We start from the raw sequence: 25,787 nt of genomic DNA on the forward strand, positions 1-25,787 counted from the left end.
GAATTAAGTCACCTTGTCTGAAGCCATATACCTGAGTCATATCAGATGACACCAAATGGAATTGCTTGTCTTGAATGCCACTGGCCTATATTGAGAACATTAAAAGAAATAACTCCAGGGGCCGGCCCCGTGGCTAAGTAGTTAAGTTTGCACACTCCGCTGCAGCGGCCCAGGGTTTCGCTGGTTCGGATCCTGGGCGCCAATGTGGCACCACTCATCAAGCCATGCTGAGGCTGCGTCCCACATGCCACAGTTAGAAGGACCCACAACTAAAATATACAACTATGTCCCAGTGGGCTTTGGGGAGAAAAAGGAAAAATAAAATCTTTAAAAAAAAAAAAAGAAAGAAAGAAGTCCATGAAACTTGTTGCTGTGATTACTTTAAAGACAATGTCGAGGGGCCGGCCTGGTGGCGCAACAGTTAAGTTCACATGTTCCGCTTCTCAGCGGCCCAGGGTTCGCCAGTTTGGATCCCAGGTGTGGACATGGCACTGCTTGGCACACCAGGCTGTGGTAGGCATCCCATGTATAAAGCAGAAGAAGATGGGCACGGATGTTAGCTCAGGGCCAGGCTTCCTCAGCAAAAAGAGGAGGACTGGCAGTAGTTAGCTCAGGGCTAATCTGCCTCAAAAAAAAAAAAAGACAATGTTGAGGAAGTTCATTAATTTATTCAAAAAATATTGAGGCCATCCCTGTGGCCTAATGGTTAAGTTCAGTGCACTCTGCTTTGGTGGCCCTGGTTCAGTTTCTGGGTGTGAACCTATACCGCTCATCAGCGGCCATGCTGTGGCAGTGACCCACATATAAAATAGAGGAAGCTTGGCACAGATGTTAGCTCAGGGCGAATCTTCCTCAGCATGCATAAAGAAAGAAAGAAAGAAACTTATTGATCCCCTACGATGTGTCAGATACTGTTCTACGTACTAGGGAAACAAGAAATGAACAAAATAGAGAAAGTCCTCGCTCTCATGGAGCTTGTGTTAGAGCAGGGGAGGCAGTCAGGGCCGGTGAATGGGTGATCTGTGCCAGGGAGGAAAACTACAGCAGAGTGAGGGGACAGAAAGTGATGGGGATGCAGGTGGATCTTAATAGAATGGTCATGGAAATCCTGTGATACAGTGACACTTGGGCAGAGACTTGCATGAAGTAAAGGAGTGAGCCACGCAGCTGCCTGGAGAACAGACACGCAGCCATGGGCAACAGTAGATGTGAAGGCCCTGAAGCCGGGCAGTGCCTAGCACGATCACAGAACAGCAGGAAAGCCAGGGTGACTGGGGCGGAGTGAGGAAGGGGGACGGTTGTAGGAGATAAGCCAAGAGAGTAGTAGGAGGAAGATCTTGTAAGAGCTGAAAGGCCATGGTGTAGATTTTGGATTTCATTTTGAGCGAGAAGGGGAGCCACTGGTGAGTGTTAAGCAGAAAAAGAGATGTGAATGAGCTTCTATTTTAAAAGGATTGCTCTGATGAATTATACCTCAATTAAAAAAAAAAAGGATGACTGGCTACTCTGTGGAAAACAGACTGTAGAGGGGCAAGGATGGAAGCAGGGAGACGGTAAGGAAGATACCGTAGTAACCCATGTGAGGGAGGGTGGTGGCTTCGACTAGGATAGTAGTGATGGCGACAATGGTGAAAAGCGGTCATATTCTAGATACATTTTGAAGGTAGAGCTCACTGAATATGTTGATTGTAGCAAGTTACTTAACCTCAGTTTCTCCTCTAAAAATAGGGATAATAGGTACCTATTATTGCATTATTAATATGTGAAATGTATAGACCAGTGCCTAGCGCAAAGTAAGTGCTCTCTTTATTAGTTCTAATGTTGTTATTTTTATTATTTTTACTATCATCATGATTATGAGTTGGATGTGAGATGTGAGAGAGAAGTCAGAGATGACTCTGACCTAAGCAAACTGAAAATAATGGAATTGCATTTTACTGAGATGGGGGAGATCAGAGAAAGAGCAAGTTTTCACAGTGATGGAAATTCATATGATTTAATGTTTTTCTTTTTGTGTATCTGTATTTTCCGTCACTCTATAGTGAGTAACTATAAAGTATGTATCCAAAAAATAAAGGGGTGAAAGAAACTTAATCTAGTAATTCTAACCCATTTGATGATGTAATTCATACTCACCAAATTGAATGGTTAGAAAGTTATTTTTACAAGCATGAGTTTGTAAGATTCTTTCTAAAAACACCAAGTAGGGAAAACAAAAATCTCGCCCTGAAAATAGTAAAGCATGCTTGTCTTTCTCACCCCACAGATGACCCAATTTCTCCCTACACGGGCTGGCTGTTGACTATCACAGAGACCAAACAGCCGCAGCCCTTACCGATGCCTTGTACTGGAGGATGCTGGGCCCCCCTGGTTGACTACCTCCCAGAGACCATCACTCCTCGGGGGCCACTCCACAGGTGAGCAGCATGTGCAGGTAGAGAGAAACAACTACTTAGCTTTACTGGATTTTCTTCCTATGAGAAGAGAGAAACCTATTCCAGGTCCCATCAAGTGAAATGACCTTTGAAATCAGAGAGACCATGCACGACTTGAATTGCAGCTCTCAGTATATTGGCAGAGTGTGGTCCAATATTAACCAACATGCAAAGCTGCCTTGTAGGCCTTTGAATTTTTCTTTGATGTAATCTTAATATGGGTATTCATTCTGTTATGCTTTTTAGATTGTAAGAAGAGAGGACTTTTGTCTTCTATTTCTCTTCATCCCTCAGGTCTTATTTACCTAGGTGACTAGTAGAGTTCTGTTATGTGATTAGCTCAACTGATGTTTCTTCTTCTCGTGGAGCTCTGTGCAATGTCAGAAGTTAAGCTCCATTTCCCTGAAAGAAGAGTGTTACATAACACTTCAGCAAGGCTTAAGAGTTATATTTAATTGTGACTTAATGATCTATAAGTATAGTTCCATCCTCTTTAGAAGTTGCATTAATGTCATCATTTCATTGATTAGGTGCAATATTGCTGTAATTTTTATGACTGAGATGGTGGTGGATCACAGTGTAAGAGAAGATTGGGCTCTTCATCTACCATTATTACTTCATGCTGTCTTCTTAGGTAAGACTGGATCTGAGAGGAATTCTAGCCAATAGGGTCAAAACCATATAGAGGTAATCCATAGAGCTTTCCTTTTACGTTGACATCCTGCTTTCCTCATTTCTGAAATATTTAGTCTCCTCCATTTTTCATTGCCTTTTTGTAACATCTGCCCTACAATTTCAGTTGATCAGTCTTTGTTTAAAATTGTCCTAATGCTACAATATAAATAGGGTGGTCCCTCACTAATGCTATATCTATAAGGATATGCAAAACCAGTTGGCCTCTTTGAGGGTCTTTGGCTAGATGTGATGAATTTAAAGCTATGAGGCACGGTCAGTGCACAGAGAGAAAGAATATAGAGCACAGCGGGCCAAGCACTGAGATTTTAAAATACCCAAGTTGTAGAGCAAAAATGGAAAGAGGAACAGCCAGCCAAGGAGTTCAGTTACAGAGAGATGAATAAAATTAGAATCCTTCAGTAACAGGGAGATCCAGGGAAGAGAACAAAGCAGGAGGAATGCTAACCATGTCAGATGCTAAAGAAAGGTCAAGAGAAGTCCATCTATCAGCATTTTATGAGAACATTTGATTCAAGGAATAAAGCATTTTATTTTTCCTAAGCCCAACTTCTTTATGTTGGTAACACAAACAATAACAAAGAAAACTAAACATTCTTTTAACATGTTCCTCCCGGGTATCTTGGAATCTTTACTATCCCTGGAATCTAAATGAGCTTAAAATTTGTTTATACTAAGAGATTCCACCGTTTTGTTCCAGGTTTGGACCATTACCGGCCCGAAGTCTTTGAACACAGCAAGAAATTGCTTCTTCACCTCTTGATCGCCCTCTCTTGCAATAGCAGTTTTCATGCCATTGCTTCCGTGCTCCTGCAGACTCGAGAGATGGGTGAAGCTAAGACCCTAACAGTTCAGCCAGCTTATCAACCTGAATATCTCTACACAGGTAACAAAAGAAGGAGTGGCAGGGAGCCTGAGACAGGGTCACAAATACAAGATAACTGAAGGTGTCCATGGAGTCCAGCTTCCGTTCTCCAATGCTGTTACCCCCTAACTTTCCAAGTGATAAAATAACAGCACAACATATATGCACCATTTCACTTGATGTTAACTTGCCTTTCAGAATCCTTCATTACTGAATATTTTCAGATATATTTTCCTTATTATTGTTATGTTGCTGCTCTCATTAAATATGTTCTTATTGATGCATAAAACATTAAGATGTCCATTGGCCGAGAGCATCTGTCTAGGACACTGAAGGATGAGAATGCAGAAAACAGTGACCATCTCCATCTCCTTGAGAACCATTGCCGAGATGCCAGGTGTACCTTCTAGTTCCCCTGAAGGAATTTTCACTTTATTAAATGACTGACCTCTCTGGGAGGCACCATTAGTGGAAATCTATTAAAAACCATTGCTGTTTTGAAACCAAAAATTTCTTCTTAGAAAAGAGAACAGAAAGCATTAGCTGAGTCAAAGAAATTACACTGCTGTGTCCAGCTGTTTATGAAAATTTTCCCCAAAGGGTTGATCAGTGGTTTTCACTTAGAACCAGAACATTTAGAATATCTTAAAATGATGAACTAACAGAGCTCTGGGGCTACTTTTTTTACCTAATTATTTCGTACATTATGCTGGCTCAGGTTATGGTATGGCATTTCATATGTCACCACCGACTTTCTTCATAACCTTGAAAAGGATGTCCCTTTTATTCATCACTTGTACTCAGCACTGTCTTACCTTCTGAGAGACGTTAACATGTTTCCTTGGAAAACAAATATGAAGTCATTAACTCTGAGATGTACAGACCACTGACCACGGTTTAAGCTCTTTGTTTTGAACCTAGCTACACTTAATCGAACATAATCTATCAATAGCCTCTCAGAGACACAAAACTCTTTACTCTAGAGACTTAATTAAAAGAATCTGAAGAGTTCTGGCTGTTCTAACACCCCAGGATAAGGATGTATTCCCTTAAGCACATGGCTTTAGGCTGAGAAAACTGTAATGTCTGTTAAGCCATGTATCTTTGAGTGCATCAGTTTTGCATCCACTATTAACACTGATGTGGCATAAAATGGGTTAGAGTGGGGATTTACAAAACAAAATACAAAATACACCACAGGCAGGAAAAACGAGAGAGCTAAAATGATTGAATCTATAGCACACATGGAATAGGTGTATGAAAAGCGTCTCCCTTTCATAAACATTTATTAAATATCTATCGAATACCTAATTTCAACTATAGTTGCTTTCAAATCCACATTAAAAACCTTTGTGATAGAAATTATTGTCTTTATCTTATTATAACAGGAAACTGAGGTACCGAGAAGTTATTATAAACTCCCTGAGATTACAAAATAAATGGCAAAGATGCTATTCAGACCCAGGGCTTCATACTCTTAATTCAGTCTATCTGTCAGACATACCAGAACTATGTACTTTTTATGATTATTAAGGAGGAGAAAAGGGATGGTCACACATATACAATTTCAAACCGCAACACACCCAGAAATATAGAATGATACCCAAATCTGTAGTGGGGAAAAAAACATAGTATTTGCTTAGACCATATTTCTTTGACTACCATGAGACATAGTTTATTAAAATTATTAATATGCACATAATATTCACAATTCTGGACACATTTACTCTAAAATGTTATGTATAACTTACTCATCAGCCATCAGTTGCTGGTATCCTCAAAAGCAGTATCATTTCACATATTTAAGTAGTATAATTCCAAGATATAATTTACTAATGCACAATTGGGTCCCAATGTATTGTAGAACTGTTCATCAACCTGTGCATGTACACACAGGCACACACACACCCACCCACACCCCACTTCTTTTGCAGAAAGCATCAGTTAAAACACTGGAGTAGGGGCCAGCCCCATGACTGAGTGGTTAACTTTGTGCACTCCGCTCCGGCAGCCCAGGGTTTTGCTGGTTCGGAGCCTGGGTGGGGACACCCTGCTCATCAAGCCATGCTGAGGCAGCATCCCACATAGCACAACCAGAAGGACCTACAACTAGAATATACAACTATGTACTGGGGCTTCGGGGAGGAGAAGGAAAAAAAGGAAGATTGGCAACAGATGTTAGCTCAGGTGCCAATCTTTAGGAAAAAAAAAACACCAGAGTAGAAAATAGCAGATCACCTTCTATTACCAAAAACGCTGGTTTACACAGCAGTGCAACTATACCATAAGCAAGGAAAGAATATCAGTCTCATTTGATCACATAGCCAAAATTAAATGTTTTCTCCAAAAAATTTAAATACACACTTCTGTACCCTCACCTCCTGACCTCATTAAGTGCCCTGCCTTGTACATTCCACCTTGACCTTTTTCTCCCACCAGGTGGCTTTGACTTTCTGAGAGAGGACCAGTCATCCCCAGTTCCAGACTCGGGGCTTAGCTCCAGTTCCACCTCCTCCAGCATCAGTCTGGGAGGGAGCAGTGGGAACCTCCCGCAGATGACCCAAGAGGTGGAAGACGTGGACACAGCCGCTGAAACGGATGAGAAGGCGAACAAGCTCATTGAGTTTCTAACAACCAGGTAATGAGGGGTTAGGAAACAGGCTATTGTTTTCAGCTCGATATTGGGGGCAAAATGCCATCACTTTAAAGCCACACAGATGGGAAAGTGATCCCGGAGTTCTAGCAGAGTCCTATTTTCTCTTCTAAATTGCACCTGCTGGAGTCTGTGTACAAGGCAGACACTGTAGAAGTTGTCTAAGATCCCACTGATGTCCTAGTTGCTGGGCAGGGAGATTTGTGTATAATGACGACGCAGCAGATGGAGGCAGGAGATAGTAGCACCCCGTGGTGAACATGACTTTAATCATCTAGAGCTGCCAGGATCTGGGAGTTCTGAGACTTTGCAAAGAACATCACTCTGGAAACCAAAGATAATAGCCACGGTTGACCCAGGAGCAGCGACAGAGGGGACCACTGTCTGCTTATCTCCTCCCAGGAGTCATTTATGAATGGAAGTCAGAGACCAGAAACATGATAGGAAAGGAATCAAACTAATAATAATCAAAATCAAGAAAAACTACAAGCAATCCTGTTTTTTCAGGTCTTCTGGTTCTTCTAATAAACAAGTTCACTTATAAGGCTTCAGAATTTCTAGCACCCTGAGGTTCAGTATTTGTGTAAAAGCATGCTTACCTGTGACCTGGGGTGTGCTCTCCTGTCTCGGTGAGTTAAGGCCTGGAAGTCTCGTCTGTACATGTGTTATCTGGTATGGTGCATAGTTTTTCTTTCTTCAACTAACATATCAATTAATGCAAAAAATGAAAAAAGAGCATTTTCTCTCCTCCATTAATGATGGTTCAGGGTATTCTGCACAGCTCTCAGCTCACTATGGGATTTAATATGCAGGAAGCTTAGGAAGGGGGCTGATGTGCCTACATACAGGGTACTTCAGAGGCCTAAATCATTCATGGAGAAGAAAGGCAGTGTCACCACTCACCATTGTCAACACCACATGTTGAGAAGGGTGTTCTCTGAAATTCTCACATCTGGCTCCATCCCATTCTTACTGTTGAAAACCAAGTAGACAACAGAAGCTGTATCTTCAATTTGGTTCTATGGTATCTGGCAACCTAATGAAGTAATGCTGGTAAAAGCATTCTCTCTGCAAATGTTCAAATTAAGCCTGTGTCTAAATCTATATTTTATATCATTTTATTTAACAAACACTTATGTCACACCTATTATGTGCCACACACTGTTCTGGTGAATTGAGAAGTTTTAATGTTGTGAGGTTTTAATTTTATAAATAAAACTTAAGAAAGAGTATGTCTCCACAGATTAGCTAGGTCTGCTTTGAGTATACTGTTAAGCTTTCTAAGACTGAAATTCACCCCCATATTAATTAGTAAAATTTTAAAAACATGTATTGCATCTTTGGAGTTAGAACTACATATGTGGTTTTAAAAATGCAAAATGATAGCAATATTTTTGACATTTTGCTTATTTTCTTTAAGGGCATTTGGTCCACTTTGGTGCCATGAAGACATCACGCCTAAAAATCAGAATTCGAAGAGTGCTGAACAGCTCACTAATTTTCTGCGTCACGTTGTATCCGTATTTAAAGATTCCAAATCAGGTACTTCATCCTATTTCCCCAAATTGGACTTCCAGCGTTTTTCTATAATGGAGCTCATTCTCCCCTTATGACTACACACCATGTATATGGTCCTGCATTGGGCTTCGATAACAGAAGAATGTTCATAGGGGACTTTCGAAGCTTATTTCAGATGTCCCTCACTGAGTGATTGTTAATGTCACGTATATTTGCATTATGCTCTATCAAATAATTTCCCCAAGGTCACCGTTCTCCTTGCTTCATTTATCTCCCTAGAATTAAACTGTGCATATAATGTTTTATTTAAATCTAATTACTTGACTGTCATCAGACTCAACTGTGAGAAATTGTCAGCCTTGCAAACTGGTTTAAAAAAAAATTTTGTAATAAAATGTTTTTGACTTTAAAAGTATTTGCTAACAAGTCCTGTGCCAATGACTACTCAATATTCTGAACACAATGTGACTCTTAATTAGATTATAGTAGCATCATAATATTTAAGCCCTTAGCTGAATTCTGTTCTGATTCAACATGGCCTGAGCTGATTTGTGTGTGAAATTTAAATTCGGTTCCTCAGCGTGATGCAACAACCATCTCTACCTTTTTCACGCACCAGGCTGGCCCTATTAAACATGGCTCAGTGGCTTTCCAAGGGGCTCTGACAGCACATCTCACAGTTTGAAACATTCCAGGTTAGCCACATCTCTTTTCATTATCAGAGGATACTTAATAAAAAACAAAAAATACTGATAGACTGAAATGGGAGTCATTCCAGGAATAGGATTGCCATTTCTTGTTGTGAGTTTCCTCTGTGGAATTTCTTTGAAATATTAAGACTATTTACATTTGCTGTTTTCCCCCACTTAAAAGTCACTTAATAACTGAACAGAGCCCAAAGGAAGAAATGTACTGTTTCTGTGTGAACCATTAATTTGTCTAAAACTCTTGATTATATGAAGATCATAAAAATGAGAAAATATAGGGGGCTGGCCCCGTGGCCAAGTGGTTAAGTTCGTGCGCTCCGCTGCAGACGGCCCAGTGTTTCGTTGGTTCGAATCCTGGGCGCGGACATGGCACTGCTCATCAAACCACGCTGAGGCACCATCCCACATGCCACAACTAGGTGGACCCACAACGAAGAATATACAACTATGTAACAGTGGGGGGCTTTGGGGAGAAAAAGGAAAAAAATAAAATCTTTAAAAAAAAAAATGAGAAAATATACAAATGCCTGTACTGTATTCTCAGAGGCTGCTTCAGGCTGCTTAGAGTCTCAGTCTTCTCACACATTGCCCAAGCTATTTTTACCCACCGCAATTTCTTTGTCCATCTCTGCTTTCCGCCTGTTTCCACTACAGCCCAATAAAATATGTTCCTGGAAACAGTGTATTAGTCAGGGTAGCATAGCTGCTGTAACAAACAACCCTCAAAGCTCAGAAGCCTAACACAATAGAAGGTTATTTCTGGATCACATAATAGTTCAGGGTGGATGTTTGGCAGACGGCCTTCCACCTGCTGCTTCAGAGACCCTCCATGCTGAGGCTCTGCCAGCCCCTAGGCTCAGAGGCCTCTATAGACCCTCTGCGTCCAGCCAGCAGGTGGAGGAAGAACGAGTGAGTGGAGGACTCCTCAGGAGGAGTTTATATGCCAGGCCTGAACCAAGCATCCACTGCTTCTTCCCACATTCCACTGGCCAGAACTCAGGCACGAGGTCACATCTAACTGCAAGGAAGGCTGGGAAGTATAGGGTCACTGTGTGACTGGGGACAGAAGGAATTATTCCTTTTCTCTGCTACACATTAAATAGCTTTTCCCAAAGGACATTGTCATGGTGGGGGGGTGGGGGGAGTTCTGCAATCTTACTATTATAGTTCTAGCATTATGATTTGAATAAGCTTTTGTTCATTGCCAGGGGACCTAACCCCACATATAAAATGGCCTAAGTAGGAAAATATGTTTTGAAAAGCAAAATAAAGACATAACAAACTATTTTGAAACATGACTCATTCATAATTTGTGAACTGCCTACATGGGTTTATTTCTGTATTTCCCACCCTAAGTCCATTTTCCAGGACCCTTTGTTTGCTTGGCGGGAACATTTTCTTGTACAGTCTACATGTCCCTAGGGTCAAACAGCCAAGCAGCAGCTAAGAACAATAACAATGAATTACCCCTCCTGGTCCACTTTCATGTGACAATCAAATGTGCCGCCGGGCCTTCCAGATCACAGAGACAGCCAGAATTGCTGTTTTCATCATGGCCTCTGACTCTCCTGGCCTGGTTTTCTCCCTCCTGAGTCACAGCACATGTACAGTTTAATGGCCCAGGACTCAGTCATGGGCTTTACCTTACAACTTCATCTCCATCTGACCAAATGGTTTTCTGATGACTGAGATTACCTTCATGCTATTGGAAGAACAAATATTTAGCCTAAAGTTTAAATGATGGCTGCCTTCTTTACAGTATCTACACATCTGCATTTTTATAGACTATTCTGAAGAGCAAAGACTTTGGCACGGGCCTTGGTCGTGTGTAGAGTTGACTAGATCCACTAACCTCCTCCCGCTACATACACAAGTCCTCTGAAAATTTGTTTCTAACAAATTCTCTTATGAAAAAAGGAGTGAAGGTATTCTAAGTAAAAAGTAGTACAGAAGAACGGTGTTGAAAAATAGCAGGGTAATAAATAAGACATTTGTGAGCACATATTATGCGTCAGACATTGTACAAAGCATTTTTTAAGTAAATTTTCACAATAATTCTATGAGATAGATGCTATTATTCACAAGTTAAAGGTAAGGAAATAGGCTCATAGAGACTAAGTTTCCCAGAGTCTCAAAACCCTTGATCCCCAAACAGGACCATCTTGTTCCAAAGCTTCTGCCTCCTTAAGATTTATTCAAATGTAGTTTTTATTTTAAAATGGTAAGTACATACCACCCAGGAGGTAGATCTGTGCAGTTAGCCTGTTTTATACTTACAGATAACTGATGCCCCACAGTTCTCAGAGTAGTGGCTGACCTAACCTCTTTGGGCCCTAGGTTTCCATCTGGAGCAACACTTGAGTGAAGTTGCGTTACAGACAGCCCTCGCAAGCTCTTCAAGGCACTATGCCGGTCGGTCCTTCCAGATATTCCGGGCACTCAAACAGCCTCTGTCAGCACATGCCTTGTCTGACGTTCTCTCAAGACTGGTAGAGGTGATTGGAGAACATGGAGATGAGATTCAGGTATGGAAGGAAAGACCACTGAACTCATCCATCTTCTCGCATTTCAAAGATGAGGAGTTAACTTTCTTTGAGCCTTCTTTCTCCTGCAAATTATTCTAGCCATTTGGGCATGTATAATTTACTTGAAAATTTTTAAATGTTGACTTTTGTATTTACAAAAATCACTTCAAGGAGCATTGTTCTAGAAATCCAGTGGTTACTGTTTTATTGAGCCAACAACTGAAATCCTTTGGTGACTCCTTTGTTGTTTTTGTTGTTGGTTTTATTTGGCAGGGCATGGGGGAGTTATTTAATATTGTTTTGTCTTTTTGCTAAAACCTAAGATGCAATTGTGCAATCTCTCCACTCAAAGAAGGGATCTCCATTGTGTCTTTGCAAAGCACCACCCCTCTCTCTGTAGTTAGCCTTCACTAAACTGAGAAGAACTGGAAGAAATAACAGAGAGAGTAGATGCCACGAGAAGACCCTGAAGACTGGGGACTCCAGAGACTGGGGAGCTGGGAAGGTTGAACACCAAGAGCACTGCAAGCTCTGTAGCTTGGGCCCAGCCATTCCTTTCCATCAGGAACGTTCCTGCATCTCAGGAGGCCTGCATGCCAGTAGACTCTAGCTTCTTTTCTTCCTTCTGGCCATTGGAAAATGCCGCTGAGGCACAGCCTTTCTCATACCTCATGTCTTAATATCTGGCTTTCAGACATTGCCATTCTGTATTTCAAATGCCCACCATCCCTCTCTGCCAGGGACCATGCTTGCCCCTTTAGCCTTGCCCCTTCCCTGTTGGATTTCAGATGAAATTCATCTGTTGAGGACCTCAGACCTAGGGAAATAAATCTTCATGATTATCTGCTAACTTCTAAGCCATCTGAATTTCCTAAGTGGCCTTTAAAATTTGTTTTTAGGCTTCGTAAATTAAAATAGTGATGCCTGTCTAGCTTTCAATGATATTACCATCATTTGAATAAAGTTTGCATTAATTAAATTTATCTACAGGAAGTTAACAGTAGCTACAAGCAGTGTAAAATGTTGTCTTTGCATGTTTGCAGGGTTATGTAATGGAAGCACTCCTTACCTTGGAAGCTGCCGTGGATAACTTGTCTGACTGCTTGAAGAACAGTGATCTCTTAACTGTATTATCTCGGTGAGAACCAGCTTAATGACATTTTGAAATCAAAGAGACTGTACTGAATGTTTGGGAGATGCCTGGACTTCGGGCAAAGTCCAAAGAACAAATCTAGTTTTTTGCAGGGGCCGGGGGAGGCAGGGCCAGCCTAGTGGCATAGTGGTTATGTTCACCTGCACTGCTTTGGCAGCCTGGGGTTCACAGGTTCGAATCCCAGGCACAGACCTGCACACCACTTGTCAAGCCATGCTGTGGCAGCATCCCACATAAAATAGAGGAAGATTGTCATGGATATTAGCTCAGGGACAATCTTCCTCAAGCAAAAGGAGGTGGATTGGCAGCAGATATTAGCTCAGGACTAATCTTCCTCACCAAAAAAAAAAAAAAGAAAGAAAAGAAAATATAGTTTTTGAGGTCTATTTACAACCTAACAAAGCATGTATGACATTTTCTTAAGTTAAAAGAAAAAGGAAGTTATGACACACACACACACACACACATATATATATGTTATATAAGTATTTTAAAATGTCAGCAAGGTAGACACCAAATGTTATCTCCAAATAATACAAATATTAATGATTTTTTATTTTCTTTTTTACGTCTGAGTATTTTTTCAAATTTTGTATAATAGTTGTCCTATTTATCACACTGTAAACTAAAACTACATATTATTTTTAAATGAATATATACAAAACTGATGTGAACCATCACTGTAAAAACAGTTAGGGGGCTGGCCCTGTGGCCGAGTGGTTAAGTTTGTGTGCTCTGCTTCAGCGGCCCAGGGTTTCGCGGGTTTGGATCCTGAGCTCAGACATGGCACCACTCATCAAGCCATGCTGAGGTGGCATCCCACATAGCACAACCAGAGGCACTCACAACTAGAATATACACCCATGTACTGGGGCCTTTGGGGAGAAGAAGAAAGGAAAAGAAAAAAAAGAAAATTGGCAACAGATGTTAGCTCAGGTGCCAATCTTTAAAAAAAAAACAGTTGGAATAAATGTTGGTTTTACTTGCAGAAATTCCTACCTTAGGATCTTTTTTATTTTTTAATTCATTTTGCTCCTGCCAATGTTTAATAACCCATTTCAAATCATTCACAATTCTATATTCTGTTTGTATAACTGAATTTATCTTGCTTGAAATTGAGTCAGTAATGTTATATCACATTGGACCTTGTTACTTTCTTTTTTTTTTTTTTTGAGGAAGATTAGCCCTGAGCTAACTACTGCCAGTTCTCCTCTTTTTTGCTGAGGAAACCTGGCCCTGAGCTAATATCCATGCCCATCTTCCTCTACTTTCTATGTGGGACACCTTCCACAGCATAGCGTGCCAAGTGGTGCCATGTCTGTACCCGGGATCCAAACAGGCGAAACCCGGGCCGCCGAGAAGCAGAATGTGTGCACTTAACCACTGGGCAAGCCCCTTGTTTCATTTTTAAGTTGAGTGTTTTTTATGGATAAGTAATTTTGGTGTGATTGCTAACATCATACATATTTATCTATATAAACCTACAGATTTATTTAAATCAATAAAGATTTATCAAGAATGTTCTTAGTTTTATCTTTTTAGCCTGAAATAAACTTAGAAATCATTTTTCATAAATTTTTATAAATGCAAAAAATTTCCTTTGATACTAACATTTACTAACTTTTTTTCTTTCTAGATAACATCATTTCCATTTCTGTTCTCCTTATCAGTCAGTTAATGGAATATTAAAGTTTGTACCTATCAGGCACGTTTTAGTTTGTAATTACTCCTACCCAAGTTCAAACAAAAGATAAATGAAAGATCAGTAAATTTATGGCCAGCTGCTTATTTCTTTAATCTTTCAGTAAGCACAAGTCAGTATTAGGTATCACTGTTGTTTTGTTGGTGAGAGTTGTTCTGCTTAAGTTTTGTTTTTCATACTTTTAAAGTTTAAGAATAAAGAAATTTATTCCTTTAAGTTTAAGAATATAGGGGAAAAAATGACTAGAAAGTAGTATTTCCAAAGAATGATTTCCCTCCCTTATTGTTCATCAGTGGATCTTAGAAGGACTGGCTGTTCAGTGAAGCATGCTGGGCTTCTAGTGAACTTTTTATTTTTATACCCAGCTCTTCATCACCAGATTTGAGCTCCAGCACTAAACTAACAGCAAGCAGAAAGAGCACAGGACAACTAAATGTGAACCCTGGGACAGCCAGTGGCAACACAGCCACCGCAGAACGGAGCCGGCATCAAAGAAGCTTCTCTGTGCCCAAGAAGTTTGGTGTTGTTGACCGATCCTCAGACCCACCTCGGAGCGCCACACTGGACAGAATTCAGGCTTGTACCCAACAAGGGCTCTCCTCAAAAACCAGAAGCTCCTCTTCCTTGAAGGACAGCCTCACAGACCCATCACACATAAATCATCCAACCAACCTGTTGGCCACCATCTTTTGGGTCACAGTGGCCTTGATGGAATCTGACTTTGAGTTTGAATACCTAATGGCCTTAAGGCTTTTGAATAGACTGCTAGCTCACATGCCACTCGATAAAGCTGAGAACCGAGAAAAACTTGAGAAACTCCAGGCGCAGCTCAAGTGGGCAGACTTCTCAGGGTTGCAGCAGCTGCTGCTGAAAGGATTCACCTCTCTCACCACCACAGACCTTACCCTACAACTTTTCAGTTTGCTGACGCCAGTGTCCAAAGTATCCATGGTGGATTCATCCCAAGCCATTGGTAAAGCCAACATCACTCACGCGCTTCTCACCACAGTTCTGCTGGTTATTGTGTTCAGGTTTAGTGTAAGATCATGTGGGCTTACTGCTTGTGACAGTCTGCTTAGAAATGGTTCTTTGGGAATAGTTTTTTTTTTTATTTTAAATTTCTATATAACGTATGTCTTCATTATTTATATTGTAGAAGATATTTTAAGGCAATAGCATAAAAGGGGCAGAAGTAATATATATTAGTCATTTCCCTATGCTTTCCAGATATAATTGCAGATACTGTTAGTTTATTCCGTTGCTCTTGTACAGACATTTTTTCCCTTTTTTCTTAACTCCTAGATCTTTTATTTTTCCTAGCCTTTCTTTTCTTCTTGAAAATTTTCTTGATTCCCTATTATTTTGAATTAAGCTGAACAAACTAGATTGTTAATACCAGGGCATGTGGCCCAGAATTCTTTTCATGAAGCTGGAGCTTCATACAGTGCTACTAAGTGGTGCTCATCATTTTAAAGAGTCTTTTTGATGACATGAGTAAGACTTAAATTGACTGGCCTATGTCCTCTCATACAGCTTTTCCTTAAAATATCTGTTTTTTGAGAAAAATTTCAAACTAGTGCTTTGGTTCCTTTTAATGTGCTTTTTAAAATCTACGCCAGACATTCTTATTTACAGTCCATGGCAGGACAGCCATTGTATCTGAAAATTACAGATCTATATCAGTGACTCCGAACTGGGGCCATTGTGGTTGTGCATTTTTCCTGGATTTTGTTAGATCATATTAAAGTTGCTTCAGAAGACTGCTTTTGCATCACCTCAGAATGAAATCTGTAATGTTGCCTTCCCACTGTTAACAGTTAAAATACACCACGCTCAGCATCTCCATTCTATCTTCTCTAACCCAGGGTTTCCACTGAATGTTTTGTGTCTCCTGCCCCAGCTGATTCAGCATTTCGAAAATCCCAATCAGTTCTGTAAGGATATAGCCGAAAGGATTGCTCAGGTATGATTTACGGTTCCACACTCAGGCAGATCCACAGAGGCCTGCAGGAAGGCCCAGTGTTGGACAGAAATTACCAGGCCCAGAGAGGGCAATGAGTTTTACAAAACCTGAAAGTAACAATTGATATTGCTAGTAATTTACATCTCTGGGTGGCTGATGCACATTGTCTTTTCTGGTTTCATTATTAAGAAAACAGGTAAAGTATTTGTGAAAATTATATTAACTAATTACTGAGACAGGCACTGCTGCAGCCTACCGAGAAAAGTATCGATCTATTTTCTAGACTGCCAGGACTTTTAGCAAAATTGCTAACATTTCTTCCTACTGACCAGGCTATTTTATCCCTAATTTATTTTCTTCTCTTAAAAGGTTTGTTTGGAAGAGAAGAACCCCAAACTTTCCAATCTCGCACATGTCATGACTCTCTATAAAACACATAGCTACACCAGGGACTGCGCCACGTGGGTCAACGTGGTCTGTCGATACCTTCATGAAGCATATGCTGACATCACCTTGAATATGGTTACCTACCTGGCAGAGGTGAGCTCTTGAGTTCAGGGTAGGATCCATCATAGTTTCTATGGGCAAAATATTTATATGGAACTGATAATACTCAACTTCATTTATTGAATGCCTATTATATATTATCATATTAAATCATTTTAAATCCTCACAACAACCCAGTGATGTAGATATTATCATAATAAAGAATCTGAGGCTCAGGCAGGTTAAGTAATCTGCTGTGAGTTTAAGGCAGCAGAGCCAGCCTTTGAATGGAGGTATAGCTGCCTCCAAAGCTTAAACTCCTTCTTTTTACTCCACTAATACCTGTCAGCACATGGCAGAGACAAAGAACTTTTATCCTAGTTACTCTGGGGGTTCAAATCTTATTTAAGGAATTACTGTGTGGCTTGATGTGTTTAATGGTTGTTTGCTCTGAACTAATTAACAAAGCATAAATTTTGAAATCAACTTTTTATCTTCATCTTTTATGTTTGCTTTTGAAACTGGAATGGGAATTTTGTCCTCGCAAATGTGTTTCTAGCACATTCGTTACAAAGCCCTACTCTGACTTCTCTGTATGTTGGTGATAGGAATACACAGCATATGGGGCAAGTGATGAAATATACTCCATTTAGCACCTCCAGTCCCCAACAAGCTTAATACACAAGGGCTCAAAATCTGAGGCAAATCATTGATAACAGCTACCTAGTTTCAGTATTTTCAGTGCGGCTTTTCCTTTCAGGACATGCAGTCATACCTTACTAGGGCCTTTTCAGAAGTGAGGAGGACAGCCCATGACAACTTTTCCTTTAGTTATGTCACCAATTCAGGGTGCTGGTAGGTGAAAGGATCTATCATTTTCTGAAAGGCTCCACAAGACTGAAGGACTCTACCTAGAAGAAAGTAGTGGCTCCATCCATCAACATTTATGGTAGATCCTGCCAGATTTTGATTTGCAACGTGGATCGGCAATATGTGGGCTGTATTTGGACTGTCAATGGCCAACGATTCATGTGCTCTTTCCACACCCTCATCCCTGGCATTTTAAAGGACCTCTCCTAAGTGCCAACTGGCTGCTTTGGATAATCACCTTGGTCACATCTGTCCCCCAAGGGTTACTAAGCGAGCACACACATACCTCAGCACACAAGAAATACCAACGTAACCTGTGCAAACGTCCTGCTTACGTAGGCAGAAGACGGCTGTTTTAAAAGAAGGTGAATTGTGAGATAGCGAGGAGGCAAAACTGTTTGGATCACTAGACATAGAAGTTTCAAAAATACAAATGGGGTGTGGTATATACATATGATGGAATATTATTCAGACTTAAAAGACCTGAAGTACTGATGTGTGCTACATCATAGAAAACATGATACTAAGTGAAATAAGCTAAACACAAAAGGACAAATATCATTCCACTTAGATGAGGTACGTAGAATAGGCAAATTTATACAGACAGAAAGTAGAATAGTAGTTCCCTTTTAACCATGGGCTGGGGCAAGGAGGTGATGGAGAGTTATTGTTTTGTGATTACAGAGTTTTTTTGGGATGATAAGAGCTGGAAATAAGTAGTGGTGATGGTTGCACGACAATGTGAATGTACTTAATGCCACTGAATTGTACACTTAAAATGGTACATCTTATGTTATATATATTTTACCACAATTTTAAAAAATGGATTGCCTAATTTGTTCTATTCAGCCCTAATCACAAATTGTCACCAAAAAATTTTATTACAAATTTAACGTCCCACCATATATAATCTATATTAACCCCTATTCCGATTACTCACATGTTCTTTCAGGTGCTGGCCAACACATGCATATACTTTTAGGGCGCTATGGTCAGTATTTCCATTGAACCTGCTCTGGTCACTTAACATTAACTTAGTGTGTGTGTTTCCATATGTTGGCATAGCTCACAGTGTTCTTTTCAATAACTTGGAATTCTGTCAGGTTAATGTAACACAATTTGCTTAACCATCTCCCTTTTTTGCTTATATTCATAATTTTTCTATTACAAATGGTCCTTTTATGTAGACTTTTTATCAGATTACATTTGAATCATTTCTTCTGGTGGCATTTCCCAAAGTAACTATCCAGGTAGAGGGCATAGATATGTGGATATGGATATGTTATTTAGTTCTTATATACATTTGGGAAATTGGTCTTTACAGAGGTTTTCCCAATTTACAATACCAAAAACAGTGTATAAATATTTTTGTTTTCCCATATCCCCACTAAATTTTATCATTCCATTTATTCATTTTTTCAGTTTTGTATTTTTATTGGTACTTTAAAATTACTCTCTTTATCAATTTCCTTTCTAGTGAAGATGTTGATTTTTCCACACAATAGATTTGTGTAATTTTTTATTTCCTTGTGTGTTAACTGCTATTTCTTTTGACCACTTTTGATGTGGAATTTCAGGGTTTAGCTGAATCAGCCCTACTAATTCTTTATTTTGAACAGTAAACTTTATTATGGTATCTGTCGCATGTATATATATACTTTTTTATTGAGGTAACATTGGTTCATAACATTATATAAATTTCAGGTGCGCATCATTATATTTTGATTTCTGTGTAGACTACATCGTGTTCACCACTCAAAGACTAATTATCACCCGTCATTATACACATATGCCCTATAACCCCTTTTGCCCTTCCCCTCTGGTAACCACCAATCTAATCTTGTGTGTGTTTGTTGTTGTTGTTGTTTTTAACTTCTATTTATGAGTGAAATCCTACAATACTTGACTTTCTCCATCTGACTTATTTCGCATAGCCTAATTCCCTCAAGGTCCATCCATGTTGTTGCAAATGGCAAGATTTCATCCTTTCTTATGGCTGAGTAGTATTCCATTGTGTATAAATACCATATCTTCTTTATCCATTCATCCATTGATGGGCACTTAGGCTGTTTCCAAGTCTTGGCTATTGTGAATAATGCTGCAGTGAACATAGGGGTGCGTAGATATTTTTTAATTTTAATTTTTGTTTTTATGGCAGTAACATTGGATTATAACATTATATAACTTTCAGATGTACATCATAATATATTTCGAATTCTGTCTAGACTACATCATGTTCACCACCCAAAGACTAATTATACTCCATCACCACACATGTGAGCTTAATCAGCCCTTTCCCCCTTCTCCTCCTTGCATAATACCCTCAAGCTCCATCCATGTTGTCACAAATGGCCAGATTTCATCCTTTCTTATGGCTGAGTAGTATTCCATTGTGTATAAATACCACATCCTCTTTATCCATTCATCCCTTGATGGGCACCTAGGTTGCTTCCAAGTCTTGGTTATTGTGAATAATGCTGCGATGAATATAGGGATTTATGTATCTTTATGCATTGTTGTTTTCGAGTTCTTTGGATAGATACCCAGCAGTGGAGTAGCTGGGTCATATGGTAGATCTATCCTTAATTTTCTGAGGAAACTCCATACTGTTTTCCACAGTGGCTGCACCAGTTTACACTCCCACCAGCAGTGTATGAGGCTTCCCTTCTCCCTGCATCCTCTCCAACACCTGTTGTTTCCTGTCTTGTTAATTATAGCCATTCTGACCAGAGTGAGGTGATATCTCATTGTGTTTTGATTTGCATTCCCCTGATAGTTAATGATGTTGGATGTCTTTTCATGTACCTGTTGGCCATCTGTGTATCTTTGGAGAAATCTCTATTCAGATATTTTTCCCATTTTTTAATTGGGTTGTTGGTTTTTTTGTTGTTGAGCTGTATTAGTTCTTTGCATATTTTGGATATTGACCCTTTATCTGATATATGGTTTGCAAATATCTTCTCCCAATTGTTAGGTTGTCTTTTCTTTTTGTTAATGGTTTCCTTTGCTGTGTAGAAGCTTTTTAGTTTGATGTAATCCCATTCGTTTATTTTTTCTTTTGTTTCCTTTGCCCGGTTAGACATGGTACATGAAAATATGCTGCTAAGACTGATGTCAGAGTGTGCCGCCTGTGTTTTCTTCTAGAAGTTTCATGGTTTCAGGTCTTACATTCAAGTCTTTAATCCACTTTGAGTTGATTTTTGTGTATGGTGTCAGATAATGGTCTACTTTCATTCTCTTGCGTGTGGCTGTCCAGTTTTCCCAGCACCATTTATTGAAGAGACCCTCCTTTCTCCATTGTATGCTCTTGGCTCCCTTCTCGAAAATTAGCTGTTCATATATCTGTAGGTTTATTTCTGGGCTCTCGATTCTGTTCCATTGATGTATGTGTCTATTTTTGGCCAGTACCATGCTGTTTTGGTTACTATGGCTTTGTAGTATATTTTGAAATCAGGGAGTGTGATACCTCCAGCTTTGTTCTTTTTCCTAGGATTCCTTTGGCTATTTGGGGTCTTTTGTTGTTCCATATAAATTTTAGGACTCTTTGTTCTATTTCTGTGAAAAATTTTGTTGGAACTTTGATAGGGATCACATTGACTCTATAGATTCCTTTAGGAAGTAAGGACATTTTAACTATGTTAATGCTTCCAATCCAAGAGCATGGAATATCTTTCCATTTCTTTGTGTCTTCTTCGATTTCTTTCAACAATGTTTTATCATTTTCAATATACAGATCTTTCACCTCGTTGGTTAAGTTTATTCCTAGGTATTTTATTCTTTTTGTTGCAATTGTAAATGGGATTGTATTCTTAATTTCTTTTTCTGCTACTTCGCTGTTAGTGTATAGAAACACAACTGATTTTTGTATGTTGATTTTGTATCCTGTGACTTGAGTGTGTTCATTTACTATTTCTAAAAGTTTTTTAGTGGATTCTTTAGGGTTTTCTATATATAAAATCATGTTGTCCACAAATAGCAACAGTTTCACTTCTTCTTTTCCAATTTGGATCCTTTTTATTTCTTTTTCTTGCCTGATTGCTCTGGCTAGGACTTCCAATGCTATGTTAAATAAGAGTGGTGAAAGTGGGCATCCTTGTCTGGTTCCCGTTCTTAGAGGGATAGCTTTCAGTTTTTGATCATTGAGAATATTAGCTGTGGATTTGTCATACATGGCCATTATTATTTTCAGGTACTTTCCTTCTATACCTGTTTTATTCAGAGTTTTTGTTATAAATGGATGTTCTAGCTTGTCAAATGTTTTCTCTGCTTCTATTGAGGAGATTATGTGTTTTTATTCTTCATTTTGTTAATGTGCTGTTATCACATTGATTAATTTGCAGGTGTTGAACCATCCCTGCATCCCTGGAATAAATCCCACTTGATCGTGGTGTATGATCTTTTTAATTTATTGTTGTATTCAATTTGCTAGTATTTTGTTGAGGATTTTTACATCTATGTTCATCAGTGATATTGGCCTGTAATTTTCTTTTTTGTGTGGTCCTTGTCTGGTTTTGGTATCAGAGCATCATAGAATGAGTTAGGAAGCCTCCCCTCCTCTTCAATTTTTTGGAAGAGTTTGAGAAGGATAGGTATTAAATCTTCTTTGAATGTTTGATAGAATTCATTGATGAAACTGTCTGATCCTGGACTTTTGTTTTGGGGGGAAGTTTTGATTACTGTTTCAATCTCCTGACTGGTGATTAGTCTATTCAACTCTTCATTTCTTCTTGATTCAGTTTTGGAGGGTTCTATGATTCTAAGAATGTATCCGTTTCTTCTAGATTATCCAATTTGTTGGCATATAGCTTTTTGTAGTATTCTCTTATAATCCTTTGTACTTCTGAGGTGTCCATTGTAATTTCTCCTCTTTTGTTTCTGATTTTATTTATTTGAGCCTCTCTTTTCTCTTGGTGAGTCTAGCTAAAGGCTGGTCAATTTTATCTTTTCAAATAACCAGTTCTTAGTTTCATGGATTATTTTCTATTGTTTTTTAAATCTCTATTTCACTTATTTCTGCTCTGATTTTTATAATTTCCTTTTACTGATTTGGGGCTTTGTTTGTTCCTTTTATACTTCCTTTAAGTGCACTGTTAGATTGTTTATTTGAGATTTTTCTTATTTTTTGAGATAGGCCTGTATTTCTATAAACTTCCCTCTTAGTACCACTTTCGCTAAATCTCATAAATTTTGGCATATCATATTTTCATTTTCATTTGTCTTCAGGTATTTTTTTATTTCTCCTTTGCTTTCTTCATTGACCAATAGCTGTTCAGTAGCATTTTGTTTAATCTTCACATATTTGTGGCTTTTGCAGTTTTCTTCCTGTAGTTGATTTCTAGTTTCATACCGTTGTGGTCAGAAAAGACGTTTGGTATTATTTCAGTCTTCTTAAATTTATTCAGACTTGTTTTGTGGCCTAAGATGTGATCTATTCTGGAGAAAGTTCCATCTGTCATATATATTTTCTCATTATTTTGCTTTCCTTTTTGAAAATTTCATTGATATTTTTTCCTGATTATAAAAGCAGTATATGTTCATAAGAGAAAATTTGGAAAATACAAAGTAAAAAAAGAAGAAAAGAAAAATTGTCCAAATAATTATATTATCTAGAGAGAAACATTATTAACATTTTGTTGGATTTCTTTCCAATGTTATTTCTGTATAACACACACATATTCACATCAATAGTGGCATCATATATAGAAATTATATATCCTTTTACTTAATATTATGATATCCATTACTATCTTTAAAAATGTCATTCCATTGACTACATATTTCATCATACAATTTGCCATAATTTATATATTCATTACCCTAGTGTTCAAACATTAAATTGCTTACAGAGCTTTCTTTTTTGTTTCATGGTTTGTTTGTTTTTTTTACTGTTATAAATAATGCCATGTTGAAATCTCATACATAAATCTTAGTGTTTATTTCTCATTTTGGAGAAGTTCCTGAAAGTGAACTATTTCAGAAGATATGAACAATTTTAGTCCTCTTGATCTCAATTGCCAAATTATCCACTGATATGTAAGAATACCCATCTTATATCCTCACCAATACTCTTATTAATTTCTAATCTTTGCTAATTTGATAACTGATAAATTGTATCTTTTGTTTTAATTATCAACTTCTGATGATTACTGGTGTTTAATGCTTTCCTTTTGAGGTTTATTTCATTGTATTCTATTGTGTAACTATTATATTTATGTATTCAGACCTACCTACATGGCCTTTGATAATATCTTCATTTCTTCATTAGTTAGGATTTTCATTTCCCTCCTAAGGAAATGTGCATCATGAAAGTATTGGGAATCATTGGTGCTTCTATGTGAAAATCTGGTGTCGAAGTGACTCATGCTGTGCCTTGCCTCCCACAGTTGCTGGAGAAGGGCCTGCCTAGTATGCAGCAGCCCCTCCTCCAAGTCATCTACAGTCTGCTCAGCTACATGGATCTCTCGGTTGTCCCTGTAAAGCAGTTTAATGTGGAAGTTCTGAAGACCATCGAAAAATATGTGCAAGTGAGTGTTTGGATGACTTCACTTATGAACCAGGAGGTTTCCAGAGAGTCATGCCACAAACACCACGGCTTTGCATGTAGCTTGTACTCTGCTGCAAAGCTCTATGGGTGCCAGGCCACGCATTCATTCACTGATATCCATAACACACCGAGAGCAGGCAAGACTGGCAGCTGACCTCGCCCTGAGTGATATACTGAGGAGAAAGACAGGACCAGGCCCTGTGTGTTTCTGAGCCTTCAGAGGACACATTTCTGCCTCTTGGGCTTACAAGCTGGATGCTGACAGCACGCACCTGGCTGCAAGGGCAGGGGCAGGTCTTATTTTTAGTATCCTATTTCAAAGGAGAAGGGAGAAGGGACTTGCATGTACCGGGTTCTAGGCCAGGTGTTTCAACATGCAAAGAATTAATTCAGAGGTTAAAATTGCCACTTTATAGGGAAGTGAGATGAAGAAATTTGCATAAATGTACTTGAAATTACTCCAACAACCAAACACAGGAGTGTACTTGGTGAGTTGCAGAATTCAAGGGCAAATGCTAGGTTTCCTCTGGTTAAATTCATTGACAAAGCCATACAATGTAAATTCTAGACATTTCTTTCCATCTTCACTTCAACGGTCACATTCTTGCAGATAGTATTTAATGCTAAAAGTGATTTCCAAGCTTTTTGTTTCATTTAATAGTTGTGCCACATGGTAGGCATTCAGTAATGCTTTCTCACTTCACAACACTCAAGGGAGACAGAGGGTCAGTTCACACCTTTCTACCAATCATGTGCCCCATTTCATTGTTTAGTTAGGCTGCCTGTTCTCTCCTAGGCCTGTGGCATCTCTGGTACTAGATATCTTATCTTGAATGGCAGCTAATTTCACATTCAAACCATGACTTCCCTTGTGCAGATTCTAACAGCAAGGGAAATGTGTTTTATTTCACGTGCTTTTACTCCAAAGCCTGGGAAAATAATAACTTTTATCAAATTAGTTTACTTATGTTCAATATTTTTGTGGGAGAAGCACCTCAGTCTGCCTAGGGGTCGTCAGGGAGACAAAGATGATAAAACAAAGTGAGTCTTAGAGGAAGAGTAGGTGTTTGATAAGCCCCTAAGGACAGGAAAGGCCTTCCAGCATGAGGGAATGGCATGAGTAAAGGCACAGAGGCTAAGAGACCTTGCCTGGCTGGTTTGAGGAACTCCAGGGGTAGCCTGCAGGAGATTACCCCCATAAGCCACACGCAAAGAGTGTGAACTCCTCCCTGTCCGCCAGAGGGAGCCCTAGAAGTTTAGGCTGAGAAGTGGCATGATCGGAAGAGTTCTAGAAAGGTCACTGTAGCTAAGGTGGGTACCATGGACTTAAGTAGAGGCTTCAAACAGGGAGACAAGAAAAGAGGCTATTGAAATAGTCCAGGCAGAGGCCAGAGATGATTCAATTGAGCCAGTGCCAGCAAGAATGGAGAGGAAGGAACAAATTATCAGGAGGGAGGGAAAGAGAGGAGTTAAGAACAGCTCCCAGATTCTTGGTCTAGGTCATGAGGAAGATACGGAGTGAAAAAGGAAGAGGGCTGAGGCAGAGATCAGGCATCCAGGAGGCAAATGGGGCAGGAAGAGCCAGAGATGTAGGAAGAAAGGCTGGAAATGGCAGGCAGGAGAATTCTGAGAAAGGGTAAGTGATCAGTAGCATAAACTGCAGTGGGGACTGT

General features: G+C 39.3%; 2 protein-coding genes across 10 annotated transcripts in view; one reads left to right on the forward strand and one right to left on the reverse strand.

The window, feature by feature from the left end:
- FRY (FRY microtubule binding protein) overlaps positions 1 to 25,787 on the forward strand; it is a 404,013-nt gene that overhangs the window by 335,074 nt on the left and 43,152 nt on the right. For all 8 annotated transcript variants that reach the window (XM_070239478.1, XM_070239480.1, XM_070239479.1 and 5 more), the window contains 11 exons: positions 2,267 to 2,417; positions 2,966 to 3,069; positions 3,829 to 4,014; positions 6,433 to 6,631; positions 8,067 to 8,188; positions 11,209 to 11,396; positions 12,440 to 12,534; positions 14,617 to 15,224; positions 16,117 to 16,214; positions 16,584 to 16,754; positions 23,954 to 24,094. In XM_070239478.1, the coding sequence (XP_070095579.1) occupies positions 2,267 to 2,417; positions 2,966 to 3,069; positions 3,829 to 4,014; positions 6,433 to 6,631; positions 8,067 to 8,188; positions 11,209 to 11,396; positions 12,440 to 12,534; positions 14,617 to 15,224; positions 16,117 to 16,214; positions 16,584 to 16,754; positions 23,954 to 24,094 (2,063 nt within the window). The remainder of the gene's footprint in view (positions 1 to 2,266; positions 2,418 to 2,965; positions 3,070 to 3,828; positions 4,015 to 6,432; positions 6,632 to 8,066; positions 8,189 to 11,208; positions 11,397 to 12,439; positions 12,535 to 14,616; positions 15,225 to 16,116; positions 16,215 to 16,583; positions 16,755 to 23,953; positions 24,095 to 25,787) is intronic.
- ZAR1L (zygote arrest 1 like) overlaps positions 1 to 25,787 on the reverse strand; it is a 103,959-nt gene that overhangs the window by 21,388 nt on the left and 56,784 nt on the right. The window lies entirely within an intron of this gene.

This window comes from Equus caballus, chromosome 17 (assembly GCF_041296265.1).
Source record: "Equus caballus isolate H_3958 breed thoroughbred chromosome 17, TB-T2T, whole genome shotgun sequence".
NCBI classification, from domain to species: Eukaryota; Metazoa; Chordata; class Mammalia; order Perissodactyla; family Equidae; genus Equus; species Equus caballus.